Below are 19,072 nucleotides of genomic sequence, written 5' to 3'. Positions count from 1 at the left end.
CAAACTTCGCCGGCAGCCATCACGGCAACCGGCGCCGCCGGCAGCGGAGGCACCCCTATTTATTATTAAGATAATTCAGCGATTACGTAATTTTTTTTTTATTTGTTTTTTTATTTTTATTTTGTATTTTTATAGTTTAGCTGTAAATAAACGTTTATTCTATTCTATGCTATTCTATTGAATGACTTGCTGTGTGATGTGTCATCATAGCTATGACTTAAGTCTTAAAAGTGCTATTCAAAAAAATAGCTACACGTGGAACGTCAGTTGTCAATATGTCAATTGTCAAATGAATTTGACAGTTCTTAAAATGTTGATTGTGTACGTAAGCTGATCTACTCGATTTGTAATGCAAAACTTTTAAATTATGAAATAAAAATCTAACAAAATGGTCGATGAAGGTACAAGAAAAACATTAAGTAGCATACCGCTGCTCAAAACTAAAGCTGGACCCAGGGACAAGGAATTATGGGTTACAAGATTGAAAGAAGAATACCAGGCATTGATCAAGGTAAGATCCTGTTTCTGTATTCGTAATGAACTTTAGTTCTTTTAAGATGTTGTGCTTATATAATTTAAAGTTCCGACTATATATTAAGTCCAAAATTTGATATCAATTTTTTATAACCTTGGCAGAGTGAAAGTTAAAAGGTCTTATGGTTTTTGTTTTTTTCTTATGCTTGTACTCTTATATCATATGGACCCAATTTAATAGAATGCAATTTGTTTCAGTATGTCCAAAACAATAAGGAAGCAGACAATGACTGGTTCAGACTAGAATCAGACAAAACAGGTACAAAATGGTTTGGCAAATGTTGGTTTGTCCATAACTTATTGAAATATGAGTTCGACTTAGAGTTTGATGTGAGTATTCCCTTCCTTATTTAACACAACACACAAAGACCTTTAAAACTTAGTAATGGTTTATAAAATAAACACATTAGTTTTGCTCAATAAGATCTTTGGTTTTGTAATTTTGACAGAAAAAAAGGACTACATTTTAATTTTATTATTTACCAACTACTAATAAGCAGCCCTTGCTTACAGCGGCGGCGTAAGGCGTAGGTTTTTTTTTAAGATCTAAGAGTTTTGATACTCATATTTTTATAACTAGAAAATTTGAGTATAAAAAAATTCTCACAACAAAATCCTTCCTCTTGCGTGATTGATCAGGGGGATTCGCAAAACATATCTTGCCCACATCAAATTTTGGTCGTACCCCACCACTGGCTGCTTATATTTTTTTTATTATTTACTCTTGAACCATCTTTTTTATTTTTGTGTTAACCTTAAACATATTTTTAGATCCCTGTCACTTATCCTACAACTGCTCCTGAGTTGACTCTACCGGGACTAGATGGAAAAACTGCTAAAATGTACAGAGGTGGCAAAATCTGCTTGACGGACCATTTCAAACCTCTATGGGCGAGGAATGTTCCGAGATTTGGTATTGCACATGCTATGGCACTAGGAGTAAGTTCTTCAGCTTCATTTGAACTTTCTTTATGTACCATCAGAGAAATCGATTCATAGACAGATGATTGACCTATGTTATCTGGTCATGCTTTATCAACTCAATGATGGTTGACACAAGTACCATTTATGTTTTACTGTTTTTTTTATTTTTTAAAAACTTTACCAGGGTATTTGATGAAAAAGGGAAAAAACTGTACACTGCATGGAAAAAAAGGTGTCTAGGTTTAAAATAACTTGACCGAACTAGGTAGGTTCGCCATTTGCCTATGAATCAATTTTGCTGGTAGTTCTTTGACTTTTGAAGCGTTAAAAATTAAAATAGACCAAATTACTACTTAATGATCTAATAACAAGTTACTTTCATCTTTTACTGACTAATACAATGTTTTTATGACATAAATTTTAAGTCCGTTCTTTTTTTTTCCTAAATTCTTGCATCTTATTTTAGTAATTTAGATCTTACACAATTTTTTATTCTTTTTTTCAGCTTGGTCCATGGTTGGCAGTTGAAATTCCAGACCTCATAGAGAAAGGTGTGGTCAAGTATCAGGAAAAAACAGAAGAATCCAAATAGAAAATTGCCTTTTATATTTGTACATACTGTATCATTTTGCTTTCAATAAATATTTACAATTATATTTTAATACTTAACAACTGTTTTTATTGTAAACCTCTTATTTTTTCATTTACTAAATGTATACTGGGAAACAATTCAATATGAATCAGGCCATAAAATGTCACAGTAAAAGTAACTGTTATTGAATTTATATAGTCGATTTTCTACTTGATAACAAGTGTTTCCCTTAAAAATTTTACTCACCACTCTATGCTCACATCATATATGTAAACAATATAATATATTGGTAAATAGTCAAATAATAACTTTTCTTTGATTAACTAATCCACAATGAGAAGGTAAGTTTGAAGACAACAAAGCGTAAAAATAAATAAGTTTTTTTTTTATATCCATGTTTTTACCACTGTAATACTGTGACTTTACGGTGGTATTCAATAACGAATCTTTAAATATGTCCTATACTTTGGTATAGGGCATATTTAAAGATTCGTGATTCTCATAAAATTGGCAACTCAGTAGTAAAAATAACTCTCAACATATTAGGTGTTAATAAAAAATATTTACTGAATTTCAGAGCACGTCATTTGAAGCTTAACGTGATCATAATTTATTGTCTCTTTGCTGTTACATTCAGCTTGGTGAGTATTTTTTTTTTTTATGAAATAAGGGGGCAAACGAGCAAACGGGTCACCTGATGGAAAGCAACTTCCATCGCCCATGGACACTCGCAGCATCAGAAGAGCTGCAAGTGCGTTACCGACCTTTTAAGAGGGAATAGGGGAGGGTAGGGAAGGGAAGGGAATAGTTGAGGGTAGGGAAGGGAATAGGGTAGGGGTTAGGGGATTGGGCCTCCGGTAAACTCACTCACTCGGCGAAACACAGCGCAAGCGCTGTTTCACGCAAGCATGGCTCTCCCACGTATGATTGCGGTCTTGGTTCGATTGTAAGCAAATAAGTTTGTCTTAATTTTACTGTGCGGTGTTTTTGTATTATATTATGTAGTTCCGGTTTGGATTTTTATCTACATGTAATTTGTTTTTTTTTTCAGCCTTATCCCCAGGTATGCAGTGTTAAATAAGTTTGTGAAGTTTTAATCATATTTAGTTGAAATTAGTTAACCCTTTTTAATTGTTTTGCTCAAAGGAAGATGAAGACAATCCAGACGATGCAGGCAAATCTGAAGATAAGGAAAATACTGATGACGCTGGCAAACCGGAAGATAAGGAAAATACAGATGACGCTGGCAAACCGGAAGATAAGGAAAATACAGATGACGCTGGCAAACCAGAAGATAAGGAAAATACAGATGACGCGGGCAAACCGGAAGATAAAGAAAATACAGATGACGCTGGCAAACCGGAAGATAAGGAAAATACAGATGACGCTGGCAAACCGGAAGATAAGGAAAATACAGATGACGCTGGAAAACCGGAAGATAAGGAAAATACAGATGACACTGGCAAACCGGAAGATAAGGAAAATACAGATGACGCTGGCAAATCGGAAGATAAGGAAAATACAAATGACGCGGGCAAATCGGAGGACAAGGAAAATACAGAAGACCCAGGAAAATCTGAAGATAACAACAAGCTAGAAGACGCATCCAAGCCGAACGATGAAGATAAACCAGGAGACACAGACAAACAAGAAGATGCAGGGAAGCGGGAAACTGACAAACCAGTAGATCAAGAGCAGACTTCTAAGGTAAGCATTTTTGCAATTCTATTAATTTATATTGAAAACTGTATTTTCTCTTCAGTTTTAATAAAATACTATTTAATCATAGTATTCAATAATAATTGATAAACTACCTGATGTTTAGATTTATACAGATGTGACAGACTAGTCACTAGTTCATATATATATATTTTTTATTTATTTATTTACTAGCCTGTAAAATGTGATAACAAAGATAATAAAAAAGAGAAAAAAAAAACCCTTTTTAAGGTTCCTTTATAAAAAAAGTGGGGTATATCCTCTTCCTTTTCGGAAGTCGGTTAAAAAGTAGCCTAAGTTATCCCTTACTACATCAGCTATGTGCCTAAAAAAGTCCCGTCAAAATCGCTCCAGCCATTTCAGAGATTAGCCGGAACAAACAGACAGACAGACATACAGACAAAAATTTTAAAATATGTTGTTTACCAAAACAGACACCAGTCTGTACCCTATAAACATTCATTTGTATGTAGTAAAAATGGTTCTTTCATGTATAGATGTATAGATTTAAATCAGGCATCTTGGCCCATATGATATACAGTTTACTAGCTGTTACCTGCGACTTCGTCCGCGTCAACGAAATGTAAAATACATAGGAAAAAAATAAAAAAGTAAAAATATGTCCTCCTCCTTTTTGGAAGTCGGTTAAAAAGTAGCCTAAGCCTCCTTATTACATCAGCTATATGCCTATAAAAGTCCCGTCAAAATCGGTCCAGCCATTTCGGAGATTAGCCGGAACAAACAGACAGACAAACAGACAGACATACAGACAGACAAAAATTCTAAAAATTGTTATTTTGGTGAAGTACCGTCTAAATATTAATATGCATGTAGTAAAAAACATTTATTTTAATATTACAAACAGACACTCCAATTTTATTTATATGTATAGAATATAGATACCTTATAGACTAACATACATAACATATAAACTAAAGCTAACACTAATCACTAAACACTAAACAAGTATTATCTGCGACGTGGGGCGCGACGTGTTCGGAAGTCGTCCTCAGAACCTCCTGTAGACGACTCCAATCGGCCAGAACTCCTCCTTCTCGAAGGTCGGTAGATGATGCGTCGCACAGTGGAAAATTTGGGTCCGTATCGGATCAAAAATCTGTAACTTCAAGGTTTTTCATCGTATTGTATTGAGATTTGGCACATGTATACAGTGATATACAAAGATTAAAAAAAAACAATTTTTGTTTTCAATGTAAGTAAGTATACTTACATATTTATTTGAGGTTAAAAAAAAAGAAAAGAGAAAAAGTAATACGAGTAGTTATATTATGTTTATTTTTTATAAATAAGTACTAATATGAGTAAAATTAAGAAAACTTAAACAATTACTTATCACACAAGCATAATAAAATACATAAAATTATGAAATCGTATAGTACCTATCTATACCTCACACCAAACTAATTGATCTCAGATTAGACAAATCTTATAATATTATTGGTTTTATATAACTAGGTTTTAGTTACTTATAATGTTGTATCTAATTGTTATTATTTTCACTATTCCTAACTAAAATTACTTCCGGTGTAAATGTAGGATCACCTTCAGGTACCATCTTCAAAAGACTTTGTGCCTCTTCATCAAGATCCTTCACATTTCTCACATAAGGGTTTATTAAACTTAAAAGGTATAGGTCTGAAGTATATAGAAGTGTTTTAAATACGTCTTCATTTTCTGGCATGGTGCAGGCGCATATTTCTGTAGTCTTTATTGCGCGACTCTTGTGCATCTTCCGACAGTTGAACAATAGGAAGAACAGAAACATATTTGATCACGTTTTCTCCGTGTATAAGTAATTTGTGCATGTAGTACCAATCATAGTTACTAACATAAATTCGCGCAGTTTCTAAGACATAAACTCCAAATTTTCCGGGATCGATCATCATTCTAGAAGATAGAGCGTGTAAAATAATATAGGTACAAGCGTTTAATCAATGTTTCATCAACACCTGTTATGTTCGCCGAGCAAGTGTAATAGTAAAAGAACCTTCGTGCTGTATTTCCATCACTTGAGTTTCCACTTATATTCTTCGTTCACCAGAAGTTGATGGCAGTGAATGTGCTTCAGACTCCGGAAACTTTACTGAATATCCTGCCTCCAGCCAGCTTGTATTATTCCGAATAAATTTGTCCTTTTTCCGTGATGCTTGAGCCCAGCGCTTATTGAAAGAAGGCAGAATATGTCTTTGAATGTCACCAATTACAAAACACGAGTTGTTTTCAGAAACATTTAATGTTTGGTGTAGAACTATGGACAACGATTCCAAGGTTCTGCCACGCTCGATATAGGTAATGATGAAATCGCCTAGTAAATAATATAGTCGAATAGTTGAAAGTTGATATTTTAATGGAAATAACCAATTTAAATAAGTGTCACTTAATATATACTTAACACACGCTGAAGTGTGCAATTTGAAGATATTTCCTTCCCCTTATATACTGGTTTTTTACATGAAATACGTACTAATATCAATGTTATGCATATTTACTCACGCAGGACGACTGCAGAAAAGAATATGCTATTGCTATCAAAATATTGTGATTAATATTGATTTTGCAAACTATGTCAGCAGTAACCGCAAAAGATACCGAATTATCTACTCCGACCTCTATCACACTTTTCCCCATAACTTCCAGGACCGCAAACTTTCGCAGATGATTTCTTTAATCTTTCATTTATGAATAGTTAGGCTATCAGATAAAACATAAAGTTGCGCGTGGGGAGACGTGGGTAAATGTGAAAACCTTCGACGAAAAAAAAAAGTGAAAAATAGGGTATGTCAATTTTTAAGTACTTACTCAAAAATAAAAAGCATATTAAAAAAAGTTAATAGGTCATTATTAGGAACATAAAATATCCTTTTTAAAAATGTATAAAACCGCATGCATCTGCTAAATACTTTTTCACAATATTCATTTGAATTATGTGTATGCAAACATTTGAATGAGCCATCCGCTACTTTAACCTACTTCAACCTATGATAAAAAAATATTTATGCAGTTTTAGTAGAAAAAAAATGTCTGATTAGGATTATTAGGTTATTAGAGTATCGAATGCAATAAATATTTCGTTCAAATTGTGATATTTTTAAAAACCATTTATGATATGCTCTAGTTCTACCATTTTCCATAGTGCGTCGGGACCCTCACCACAAAGGAGCTAAAATTGACTTTGTGGCGGGACTCCAAACGCTCGACCCTCAAGACGAAGTGGGTCTTGCTCCTGATGTAGTCCACGACCTGCTCGACCGTCGTGGACCAGTGCAGCCATTTCGTTTATGATTTATGGTCAGTCCCATGGCGCTCTGACCAAAGCGAGACAAACTTTAATTATTTCTTATCTATTTACAGTCAACGACGACGGCCAGTCAGATATATAATGTAAGTAAGTTATCTATAATCTAATATAGATTTACATCAAATTGAGGCGTACCATTAACGCCACAATTCTGAATCGCGCTATTCGAATTTTCTGAACGAGTGACTAAAATATGTATCTACATATATCTACCTAATTATTATTATTTATTATTTATAATCAGCTGATAGAAGGCTATCTGGGGATTTCGGCCTGACCAACCAGGACCTTGGTTGGTCTAAGATCTGTCTTTGGCGCTTCCAAGCACATCCAACAAAGTCTTTTTTAATTATAACAGATCCTATTTAAAATGTTAGCTGTCATGCAAAAAATATCTGCTACTTTGTGATTCTGTACAACTATTGCTACTGGAAAAAAATACCTAAAGCTTACTTGGTTTAAAATAATATTTTTGAATTTCAGGTGACGGTACGTAATTTTTTGACGCATATTAAACTTCTAACTTCCAAAATTAAAATAAATGTAGGTAAGTACCTTGTTTCTATTAAAAATATCAATATTTTTAACAAAAAATTAAACCGACTTCCATGGTAGACATAATAATAATATTCTTAAATGAACCAAAATTGTATATGTAACACAATATCTCTTATAAATGGGATAAAAATATTATTTTTGGCTTTTTAATCCTTCATTTATTTTATTGTGGTTCTAGCTTGTGGTACGTAACGATTTAAATATTTTTTGGAACTCTTCAAACTAGCGTTTGTTTAACGGCAACGCTGAATGTGACCTTGCGAAGGTTTTAAAAATAAAAGATTAATATTGCTATGGAATATCAAAATATATTAAGTCAGTCTTTTGCTGTTGTTACAGCCTGAGGTAAGCAGACAAGAATCATTTTGCACCGTTTTAAAAAAATATTAAACTGAACTTTATCATTGAAAAATGTAATTTCACTAAATGCGTATTTAAATATAAAAGTGAATAGTAATTCCCAACCCAGAAACTTTTCTTTGAAGAATACACTTTTTCTGATTTTTATTAAACAGAACAAATGGATGGATGAGTGTTGAGACTTGAGACAGTTCACAGTACAATACAAGAGAAGACAGCATGGCACCTTGTGGAACTCCGAACTCGATTACGTTCACTTTGCGTTCAATAATATTATTAACTACTTAGTACATCTTATAATAACCGTACTGTAATATAACTATAAACAAAAGTATTATCGGATTAAAAATTCAAATAGTTAATGTTGTTTATTTCATGTGCTGCATGTGTAAAACCAACAGCATAGAGTAAGTACATAACTCAAAATGAATATTTTAAACATATTATTGAGTTAATAACTGCACTTACTATACTAAATATTTCCTACTTGTATTATTGCCTAAAATCAGGGCCGGACCGTGAGCTCACGAGGCCCTGCTGGGCTGAAACTACTAAGGGCCACAATGTTTAAACTGTCAGTTCGTAGTACCAACACCTAAATGGTATAATCAACCTTGATCGTAGGATTCTCAGGGATACTAAAATACATTTAATAAAATTATGAATTCTTTCGCATTATCGTCTATTTTTGACTTGACTTAGCTGGGGGGCGGGTGCATTTTAACTCATGGGGCCCTGGGCTTAAGCCCAAATAGGCAATAGCCATTTGGTAGATCTGGCCCTGCCTAAAATAAATCACTCTAGCAGTTCTCTTGTTAAGTTCTACGAGTTTTAAATCAATAACATTTTTTGCAGATCAAGGTAAGTTTAGGTATCGACGTGTGTATTCGTACTTTATGTAAAATACTAAATGACGGCGGCAACCCCTATAGAAATTTGTTTATCGCGCGTAATCCGTACATTTTTCCGGGATGATATGTTATTTCCCGGGACTCGAAGTTTCTTCCCATCTATCGGTTAAGCGGTTTGGGCGTGAAGAGGTAACAGTCAACAGACACACAGACAAACACACTTTCGAAATTACAATATTAGTACAGATTGTGGTGAAAGCTGCCACGGCTGTGCGTACGTGCGGTGTAATCGTGTTGGCTCGGGCTGTTCGAGCGAAGCAACCTTGCTGTGTACGCCCGTCCGCCTCGCCCGCGGCTGCTCGCTAGCCGCGCGCGGCGGGCCTCGCCCGAGGCAGCTCCCTTGGTGTGGACCCGCCTAAGGAAAGGGCAGTTTAGGAAACATTTAAATAAGGTTAAACGAAATCTAATTGTCGTTTTTGAAGTGACAAAAAAGGGTCGGAAGGTTGCTAAAAGTTGGACTTGTTGTATATTCAACGAGCATTCGTGTCTAATTATTTGTAACAATATGGAGGATCTTCCTGGATTATCTTCCCCGTAACATTAACAAGGCTAACGCCACATACCTGTATAGCTTCGAAGTTATGTAAGTGCGTCGGTATATAAACGACAGTTGAAATCAATCTCACGGGCTTCAGCCTGACCAAACCTCGCCCGGTCGGAAGATCTTTTTTTACGGCCACCACTCGTATCCCTATAGTATTAAAATAGGACCTAAATGTCTTGTAATTTATTAATACGAAAATAAAGAGACATCTCGTCATCAATGTTTACTTTAAAGACGTACAAGGCTGTTTTGATGCGATAACGACCACGTGCCAATACAGTCTTGTAATCTTATAGCTAGTTGTAACTTCAAATAACTAACATTTGTACTTATTTCATTTTAGAACGTTGTAAGTATTATTATATTTTTACACATATCGTAAAAGTCATACGAATGGGATTCTCAAAATCCTCAGCTTCTTTTATTAGACAAACATTACTTGCCTGTAGCAATCCCATACAATAATATACATACTGCCGCGTCCAGAGACGTTTAATGATGATTAAACTCCAATTTAATAAAGAATTGGACAGGTAATGTATGTATCACTTATGTCAAAATAATAATTACATATTCATCTCTAAACGCGGCAGTTAAGAATTATTATAACATTAGGTAGTTACTCAGTTGTAAACATAACCATTAACCAGCAGCTAATGTCATAATATAAAATATATTCGAGTTTAAAGTCTTAAGTTGAAAGTCTAGTTTAAAATTATTATTTTTTAACAAAAAATTGAACCCGACTTCCGAGGTAAAAACGATATTCCTAAAATGATCTAAACGTGTATGTGTGTATGATCTAAACTTGTGTATGTAATGTACTAAATTTTCAAGTCAGTACCAGCCTAGAACTGATATACTTGACATAGAACTTACTTTTATTATTGGAAGTCGGTTAATTAAAATTTAAGACCGTAAAATCTAATGCTTTAGAATTTAGATGATCTACATTCTACGACTTATCTACGTAGGATAAATACTTCTTCTGTATTACTATTCCAGATGAACGTAAGTACATAATAACGATAATAACTTACGTTTTAACCAGGCGCGGCCCATGCCGGGGAGGGGGGGGGGGCACAGGGGACATGACCCCCCCCAAAATCTAAGGTAAAATTGAAAATAAAATAAAACCCAGAACCGTCCGAGGGCGCAGATAAAAAAAATAGTGTAGTGACTACTGAGTGACCCCCCCCCCCCCCCCCAAATTTCAGGCTGCGACCGCGCCTGGTTTTAGCACGTATCAAAAAACTTTTCCCGTAATTTTTTTACGTAATAAAATACGACGATATAAAATTTTACGAAAAATTAAAAAACCCTTGAGTTTTAAATTATATAATTTTTTTACTTGGTAATTTTATAGAACTAGCTAAAAAGTTTAACTATTTTTATCATGAAATGATGGATCTTTTTTAGGTCACGGTGAGTGTTTCAATCGTTATTTATTTTGATAGAATTACAAAAATTAAAAGTTGATATATATCTAGTATAATCTGATGGCAAAAAGTGAGAAAATAAATTGACTGTAGCAATACCGGGGTAATTGGAATAAAAGATATTGATCCTTTTTTGTTCTTATAGCGGCTGATTCTGTGTGTTAAACATGCAAATATAAAAATTTATCCAATGATCAAGGATATTTTTTGAAAATCTGCTGTTAAAAATTGCCATCAGATTCTGGTAGACCTAATATGAACAAATTTAATGGCTTTTCACTGCTTATTTTAGTTAAACAGACACTTCAAAATGTTTATTATTAATATTGCAGGTGGGGGTAAGTAAACGACGTTGTTTTTTATAAAATAAAAGTGTCGATGATTTAAAAGACAATTTGTAGGAACTTAGTAATATACGTTTCTATTGAATAACTAAAATATATATTTAATATTCCATTTTCAGGACAAGGTAAGTAATCATTCTACTTTTATAACGAGATGAAACGCTGCGGTGAATTTTTAATTAACTTAAAAGGTTTATAATAGCTTAAAACAGTCAATTTTATATCAATTTGTTTCGATTTATAAACCTTCCCTGGACTTTCACGAATATTTTAAGAATAAATTAGCCAAATCAATTCAGCCATTATCGAGTTTTAGCGAGATTAACAAAATTTAATATCTATTTTCATTCCACCCTGGGGGAGGCCTTTTCCTAGCAGTGGGACAGCATAGGCTAATAAAAAAATCATTAATATCTTATATATAAAAATGGATTTTCAAATGTGTTAGTCGCGCTAAAACTCGAAAACGGCTGAACGGATCGGGCTGATTTTAGTCTTAAAATATTCGTAGAAGTCCAGGGAAGGTTTTAAAGTGATACGAAGTTCACCGGGACAGCTAGTTATAGATAGATGCTAGATGCATTTTGTATACAAAAACAGACCGTTTTATTTGAAAGAGATCGAATAACAAGCTGCGCCGCGCTCAATTACGCCTCAGTTTGAACAAACCCTTAAATATTAACAATAGACAAAATTACATTAGAAATCTACTTTTTACAGATCGTGGTACGTTCTTTGCAATCCATTTTTTATTAAATACATATTACTTTTTATAGTATGCTGAAATTCCGTTTATTAAAGATGCTTTATCTTGTTTGCACAATTTAGTGTATGATATGATAATGAATAACAAAATAATTTAAATAATAAAGTATTCATTTTTTAGCAAATATTTTATGTAAGTATATTCAGTCTTAACATCACAAGACTCATTTAATTTTGTTTTTATTCGTTCTCAATGAGGAACCAAAACATGGCTACTTTACAGTATTTTTTTTAATTTGTGACCAACTTCATAAAAGGAGGAGATTTCTTAATTCGACAGTATAATATATAGGTCTACCAGAATATGATGGCAATCTTAGACAGCAGATTTTCAAAAAATATTCTTGATCATTGGATATTTTTTTATATTTACACGTTTCACACACAGAATCAGCCGCTATAAGAAAAAAAAGGATCAAAATGTTTTATTCCAAGTACTCCGGTATTACTAGAGTCAATTTATTTTCTCACTTTTTGCCATCAGATTCTAGTAGACCTATAATTTATTATGTTTTTTTGTTTGTTTGCGGATAACTTCGTCGTTTATACAACGATTTTGATTTTTTTTTTGTTGGGAAGAAGATATTTTAAAGGTGGTCCCATGATAAAGAAATACTGTTTGAAGTCGGTTTTTTTCCGTATATTATATATATTTAGCTTAGTTAGTTAAGTAATGTAAATATTTACGTGCATTATTCTTACACTATTTGAACTTTTATATTATTTACCTATAAAGTCAATTTTTATAACTATTTCCTATGTTATACTTTATTTACAAGTCTATATTAAAAATATTAATAATTTGTTTTCAGCAAGAGGTACGTAATAAATTGTTCAGTCATTAAAAATATATGAATAATAATAAATTCCAACAGAGAGTCCGTATAAGTTTACAACACGATTTTGTAGAATTTCTACAAAGAATATAAGCAAGCATCAGCTGCTAACGAGCTAAGGCTTCGACGAATACTACGACTTACGAGCTATTATAGATAAGGCTAGGCTTGTCCAAGCTACGGGGCTACGGGCTACAGCTACGACGAGCCTACGGGCTACAGCTACGACGAGCCTACGGGCTACAACTACGACGGGGCTACGGGCTACAGCTACGACGGGGCTACGGGCTACAGCTACGACGGGGCTACGGGCTACAACTACGACGGGGCTACGGGCTACAGCTACGACGGGGCTACGGGCTACAGCTACGACGGGGCTACGGGCTACAGCTACGACGGGGCTACGGGCTACAGCTACGACGAGCCTACGGGCTACAGCTACGACGAGCCTACGGGCTACAACTACGACGGGGCTACGGGCTACAACTACGACGGGGCTACGGGCTACAGCTACGACGGGGCTACGGGCTACAGCTACGACGGGGCTACGGGCTACAGCTACGACGGGGCTACGGGCTACAGCTACGACGGGGCTACGGGCTACAGCTACGACGGGGCTACGGGCTACAGCTACGACGGGGCTACGGGCTACAGCTACGACGAGCCTACGGGCTACAACTACGACGGGGCTACGGGCTACAGCTACGACGGGGCTACGGGCTACAGCTACGACGGGGCTACGGGCTACAACTACGACGGGGCTACGGGCTACAGCTACGACGGGGCTACGGGCTACAGCTACGACGGGGCTACGGGCTACAGCTACGACGAGCCTACGGGCTACAGCTACGACGAGCCTACGGGCTACAACTACGACGGGGCTACGGGCTACAACTACGACGGGGCTACGGGCTACAGCTACGACGGGGCTACGGGCTACAGCTACGACGGGGCTACGGGCTACAGCTACGACGGGGCTACGGGCTACAGCTACGACGGGGCTACGGGCTACAGCTACGACGGGGCTACGGGCTACAGCTACGACGGGGCTACGGGCTACAGCTACGACGGGGCTACGGGCTACAACTACGACGGGGCTACGGGCTACAGCTACGACGGGGCTACGGGCTACAGCTACGACGGGGCTACGGGCTACAGCTACGACGGGGCTACGGGCTACAGCTACGACGGGGCTACGGGCACATATTTCCCACATTATTCTTATGGCAAACTAAGCTAAAAATGCTTTTATACGCGACATTTTACATCTAACACTTCCATTATGTTGCTCGTACTTTTAGTAAAAATATGGCGTTATTGCAGCTATTACCTGTAAGTAAAACATTATAATCTACTACAAGAATTTCAATTGCAACGTAACTTTATTAAGCAAAAAATATTACAAGAATCAATAACGTAAATAATGAAGTATGTTACTTAGAATTATTATTGTTACAGAATAGAATAGAAAGTACTTTATTTGTACAATTTAAAACTAAACTTAAACTATATAGTGTTATATTGAGCAAACAAATAACATTTGTTACAGAAAACTCAATATAACTTTCATATATCTTATATCTTTAAACGAGCAATTCTTGTATATATATATATATAATTGGAATCTCGGAATCGGCTCCAACGATTTTCATGAAATTTAGTATATAGGGGGTTTCGGGGGCGATCTAGCTAGGAATCATTTTTAGAAAATGTCATTTTCATCGATTACTATTTAGTATTTTTCGATTAGTCAAATAGCTAGTTTTTATTAAATATGACACAACTTCTATTTGCTTAGTATGAATACTGGCTAGTGGCTACCATATTATGGCCTTCGAGTAAGCGAGGCCTGCCATGGTAAAAAAGATGCTTGTGCTCGCGGTTTTGCTCGCTATACATTTTATTTCACTTCCATTATGTTGCTCGTACTTTTATTAAAAACTTACTTTGGTCTTCTTCCAGCGAGCAACAGTAAGTAAAAATGTATAAATTACAAGAATTTAAATTCCTACTGAAACTCGATTTAATAAATCGTAAGATTTTCCTTAAAGACTGTAAGTTGTAACATGACGAAATTAATTTGTACGTGTTAGGCTGCCGAAATCTGAGACGAATATTAATTACTAATCTGTAATTATTGAATTAAGATTTTGATATTAGCCACGTACATTATTATCCGTCATAATCATATCATATCATAATCATATTTATTTGCTCAAAAACATGGTTACATGGGTTGTTACAGTTATTGATACAGTGCAGCATGTTTTGCTATGACAATAGCGTGCAAAATTGAAAAAGTTTTGATTTCATCACTGTTTAGGGCCTCTACACATAAGGTCATAATTAATATATTTTTTAGTCCTATTACTCGATTCTATCTACACACATAAAACATTACATAACATATTACAGTTCATTATTCTTAGTTTACAATAATAATTAATTTAACATTTTTTATAAATATATAAGTATTTAAAAGATGTCAATATAATCTTGATAATTAAAATATTATTAAGTCAATTTATTATAAAACTCTTTAACACTATAGAAATTCTGGTTAGCTATCCATTCATATAATTTAATTTTAAACATTCTTGTGCTGAGCGACTTGATATATTTCGGTATTCTATTGTATAACTGGACACACATATTAATACAGCTATTGTTAAATTTGCTTAATCTAGGGTTGTCGCTCACTACTAGTCGGTGGGGGTCCCGTCTACTGCGATCACTTATCTCCCCTGCCGTAGTAAATAATTCTTTATGTTTCCAAACAAACATGCATGTCTCAAAGAAGTAAAGAGCCGGTAGTGGCAACAAGCCCAATTCCTTAAATGCCGGCCTACATGATTTATCGGGTTTAAGTCCACAGATTGCTCTAACGCATCTTTTTTGAGCCTTAAACGCTTTATCGTATTGTGTGCTATTGCCCCACATTATTACACCGTAACGCAGCAGTGACTCTACATAAGCGCGGTAGCATAAAATGGCAGTTTTCCTATTAGTAAATTGTTTGATGTGTCTTAATGCGTATACAAATTTATTAATGCTACATGTCAATTCATTTATTTGTTGTTTCCAGTCAATATTTTCGTCAATTATAAGCCCCAAGAATTTTGTATGACTTACTGCTTTTATTTTCGGTATATTGAGTTTTATTTTATGTCTGTTGTTATGAGATTTATTAAATTGAATATAATTTGATTTATTTAGGTTAATTTTTAGATTATTCATGTCAAGCCATTTAATTAATTTGTCAATAGTATTATTAATGTCAGTTTCATGGTCTCTAATTGTATTATGTTTTTTATTAGATGTCACAATAATAGAAATGTCATCAGCGTATAGAGTAAACTTATGTTTAGTAATTGTAACTACGTCATTTAAATACAAAAGGAAAAGCAGAGGGCCCAGGACGCTTCCTTGAGGCACACCACACACATTCTTTTTATATTCCGACAAGTAATCTGTTAATATATTAAATTTATTTATTCTTGTAACCATAACACATTGTTTTCTATTACAAAGGTAAGAAGTTATCCATCGTAGAGTTGGCCCTCTTATGCCGATTTTTTCAAGTTTTTGTAAAAGTAATTCATGGGAAACTAAGTCAAATGCTTTAGATATGTCAAAAAATAGCCCTGTAGTTAGGTTGTCATTATTTATATTTGATAATATAGCTTTTATAAGTGAGAAAATTGCCAGAGTCGTAGATTTGCCCTTCTGGAAACCAAACTGATCTTTTGCGAGTATAGAATATTTACAGCAGTAGTCATAAAGTCTTCTAAACATACACTTTTCATATATCTTAGATAATATAGGTATCAGCGTAATGGGTCGATAGTTATTAATGTCAGTTTTATTCCCTTTTTTAAAAATTGGCTTTACTATAGATAATTTTAATGCGTCTGGGAAAGTTCCATTTACAAATGATAGGTTAATTAGGTAAGTCATTATTTTTGATAATTCATTTATGCATAGTTTTATTATTTTAGTATTAATTTCATCATATCCTTCTGAGTTAGAGTTTTTAAGTTGCAAAATTTCTGTAATTACTTCGCTTTCCGTCATGGGTTTCAAAAACATTGTGTTACTGGTTGAGGTGGTGCTGTTTTGTATTTTTGTGTTAATAGTGTTATGAGAAACGTTTACAAAATGATTATTAAATGCAGAAGCTATCTCTCGCGGGTTCGTAATTATTTTATTGCCAGTGTCAATACTTCGTATGGAATCTCTTTTATACGAAGGATTTATCTCATTATTTACAACGGTCCATGTAGCTCTACATTTATTTTTATTTTTATTAATGTACTTTATATTAGCATTTTTTCTTGAGTTTAAGATACATTTTTTTAGAATTTGCGAATATTTTATGTACTTTATTTTGTTTGCATCGTTTTTAAACTTATAGAATTTATAACGTAGCTTACGCTTGGTTTTACAACTTGTTTTTAGCCCTTTACTCAACCAATTTTGTTTCTTAGATTTATTTGTATTTATTTTTATACGTAACTTAGGGAAACATAAGTTGTAAAAAAGACGAAATAAGTCATGAAAGATATTGAAGGCTGTGTTACTATCATTTTCAGCATAAACATCTGACCACGATAATTTATTAAGACATTCTTTAAATTTTCGAATGTTTTCTGTACTAAAATCTCTTTTGTATGTATAAAATATTTTATTTTGTTCTTTTGTGTCAATTTTAATAGGAAAACTAATACTTTGAGCTGTTTCATGATCAGAGAGGTATAGCGGGAATACAGCAGCTGTTACGTTACAAATGTTACTAATAATATGATCTATGCAAGAGGACCTACGTGTGGGAACTTTAATATGAATTTGTAAATTGTAGTTAGAGCATAAATCTTGTAGGTCATTTGAAGTTCTGTTTTTTTGTAAAGTGTTTATATTGAAATCTCCCGCTAATACTATTTTGTGTGATTTGTATTTGAATTTTGCAGTCAAATCGTATAGTAATTCGTTTAGCTTAGTAATAAATATGGTAGGGTTAGATTGAGGAGTTCTGTACAGACAAATAACAATAATTTTTGAATCTACAAGCTCTACGCCGCAAGCTTCAAATGTATTTTCTGCGCTATAATGTCTTATGAAGGCTAGGTCTTTGAAACATGAATTTCTTTTAATAAGAATGCACGTGCCACCTCTATTTTTGTCTCTACAGAACGAAGACGCGAGTTCGTAGCCATTTATTTTGATTAGAGTTTCGGAATCTTTTTTCAGGAACGTTTCAGAAAAGCATAGGACGTCTGGTATATAATTTTCATTTTTGCGTAATTCTAGTAAGCTTATTTCTATTAATTCTTGTTTAGATTGTAGGCTTGCAATATTTTGGTGTAAGATAGAGAAGTTACAAGGAGAATTGTTAAGCTTAGGCACGAAAAAGTTCGGGTTTTTTTTTCGTAGGGGGAAAATAGTATGTTATTTTATTTTTATCAATCGTTTTGGGCCTTGCTTCTGAATCATAAACTTTATTTAAATTTTTAGCATTCATTTTTTGAAAAAGATATGGTATAGTTCCTACTTTAGGTTTATTATTATTAGGCTTGTTACGCACTATGTACTTTAATACTTCTTTGGGATTTAAAAATTTTTCTGAGTAATCGTTATAATCTAAGGCATGATTTATGGACTTGCAGATAGAATTTATGTTTAGACTATTACAATCTACAAATTGGCTGTTTTTAAACTTTGAGCAAGTCATTTTAATTCTATAATTTAATTCACTAACATCTAGGTATCTACTTTTACACACATTTACTACAAATACCTTATTGCGAAAAGTTTTTAGTACATTTTTTAATATGGATACAACGATATTGATGTCATAATCATTTTCTCCAATACATATTATTAATTTATCGTCAGCATTTGCCTTAATATTATAACAGTTCTTTACCACCTCACAAGCTGGAGCATAGGGCTTATATTCACCGCGAATTAAATAATTTTCATATTTCGTCTTCCGTCTTGAATTTTGTAGAGCTGAGGCTAAGCCGGAGCATTGTTGAGTGCTATAAATATACAGGGCCTTTTCCGTACATTGTTGTGTGCTATGGACTCGTGTAGAACGTTTACAATCAATGAAGCTTTTGTCTTGACAGGGCATCTTTTTTGGTGAGTCCGGTTGTGTATGTGCAACATCTATTGGTGCAATACTAGCTTTCTTAATGTGGTTACTTAATGGTGGAGGTCGAATGGGA

At 34.3% G+C, this 19,072-nt stretch overlaps 2 protein-coding genes across 2 annotated transcripts; both read left to right on the top strand.

The window, feature by feature from the left end:
• The first annotated feature begins 295 nt into the window (after positions 1-295).
• LOC121727342 (ubiquitin-fold modifier-conjugating enzyme 1) lies at positions 296-2,119 on the top strand. Its single transcript, XM_042115117.1, has 4 exons — positions 296-511; positions 733-864; positions 1,306-1,473; positions 1,964-2,119. The coding sequence occupies exons 1-4, from the start codon at positions 389-391 to the stop codon at positions 2,048-2,050; spliced, it is 510 nt and encodes a 169-aa protein (XP_041971051.1). The 5' UTR covers positions 296-388; the 3' UTR covers positions 2,051-2,119.
• Positions 2,120-2,227: 108 nt separating this feature from the next.
• On the top strand, positions 2,228-8,036 carry LOC121727043 (spore wall protein 2-like). The gene is made up of 9 exons (XM_042114721.1): positions 2,228-2,391; positions 2,628-2,691; positions 3,102-3,113; positions 3,197-3,573; positions 3,706-3,757; positions 7,142-7,171; positions 7,572-7,577; positions 7,825-7,830; positions 7,986-8,036. The coding sequence occupies exons 1-9, from the start codon at positions 2,384-2,386 to the stop codon at positions 8,034-8,036; spliced, it is 606 nt and encodes a 201-aa protein (XP_041970655.1). The 5' UTR covers positions 2,228-2,383.
• Positions 8,037-19,072: the final 11,036 nt, after the last annotated feature.

The sequence above is a fragment of the Aricia agestis genome, chromosome 5 (assembly GCF_905147365.1).
Source record: "Aricia agestis chromosome 5, ilAriAges1.1, whole genome shotgun sequence".
In the NCBI taxonomy this organism is placed as follows: Eukaryota; Metazoa; Arthropoda; class Insecta; order Lepidoptera; family Lycaenidae; genus Aricia; species Aricia agestis.
Note: the sequence above shows the minus strand (reverse complement) of the source record. Positions and strands in the feature narration are given on the sequence as shown.

Excerpts from the sequence above, each read along its gene's own strand:
- LOC121727342 (XM_042115117.1), top strand. The coding sequence starts at position 389 with ATGGTCGATGAAGGTACAAGAAAAACATTAAGTAGCATACCGCTGCTC. Across the intron at positions 512-732 it reads AATACCAGGCATTGATCAAG|TATGTCCAAAACAATAAGGA; the intron begins GTAAGATCCTGT and ends AATTTGTTTCAG. Across the intron at positions 865-1,305 it reads AGTTCGACTTAGAGTTTGAT|ATCCCTGTCACTTATCCTAC; the intron begins GTGAGTATTCCC and ends ACATATTTTTAG.
- LOC121727043 (XM_042114721.1), top strand. Across the intron at positions 3,574-3,705 it reads TCGGAAGATAAGGAAAATAC|TGCAGGGAAGCGGGAAACTG; the intron begins AAATGACGCGGG and ends CAAACAAGAAGA. Across the intron at positions 3,758-7,141 it reads ATCAAGAGCAGACTTCTAAG|TCAACGACGACGGCCAGTCA; the intron begins GTAAGCATTTTT and ends ATCTATTTACAG.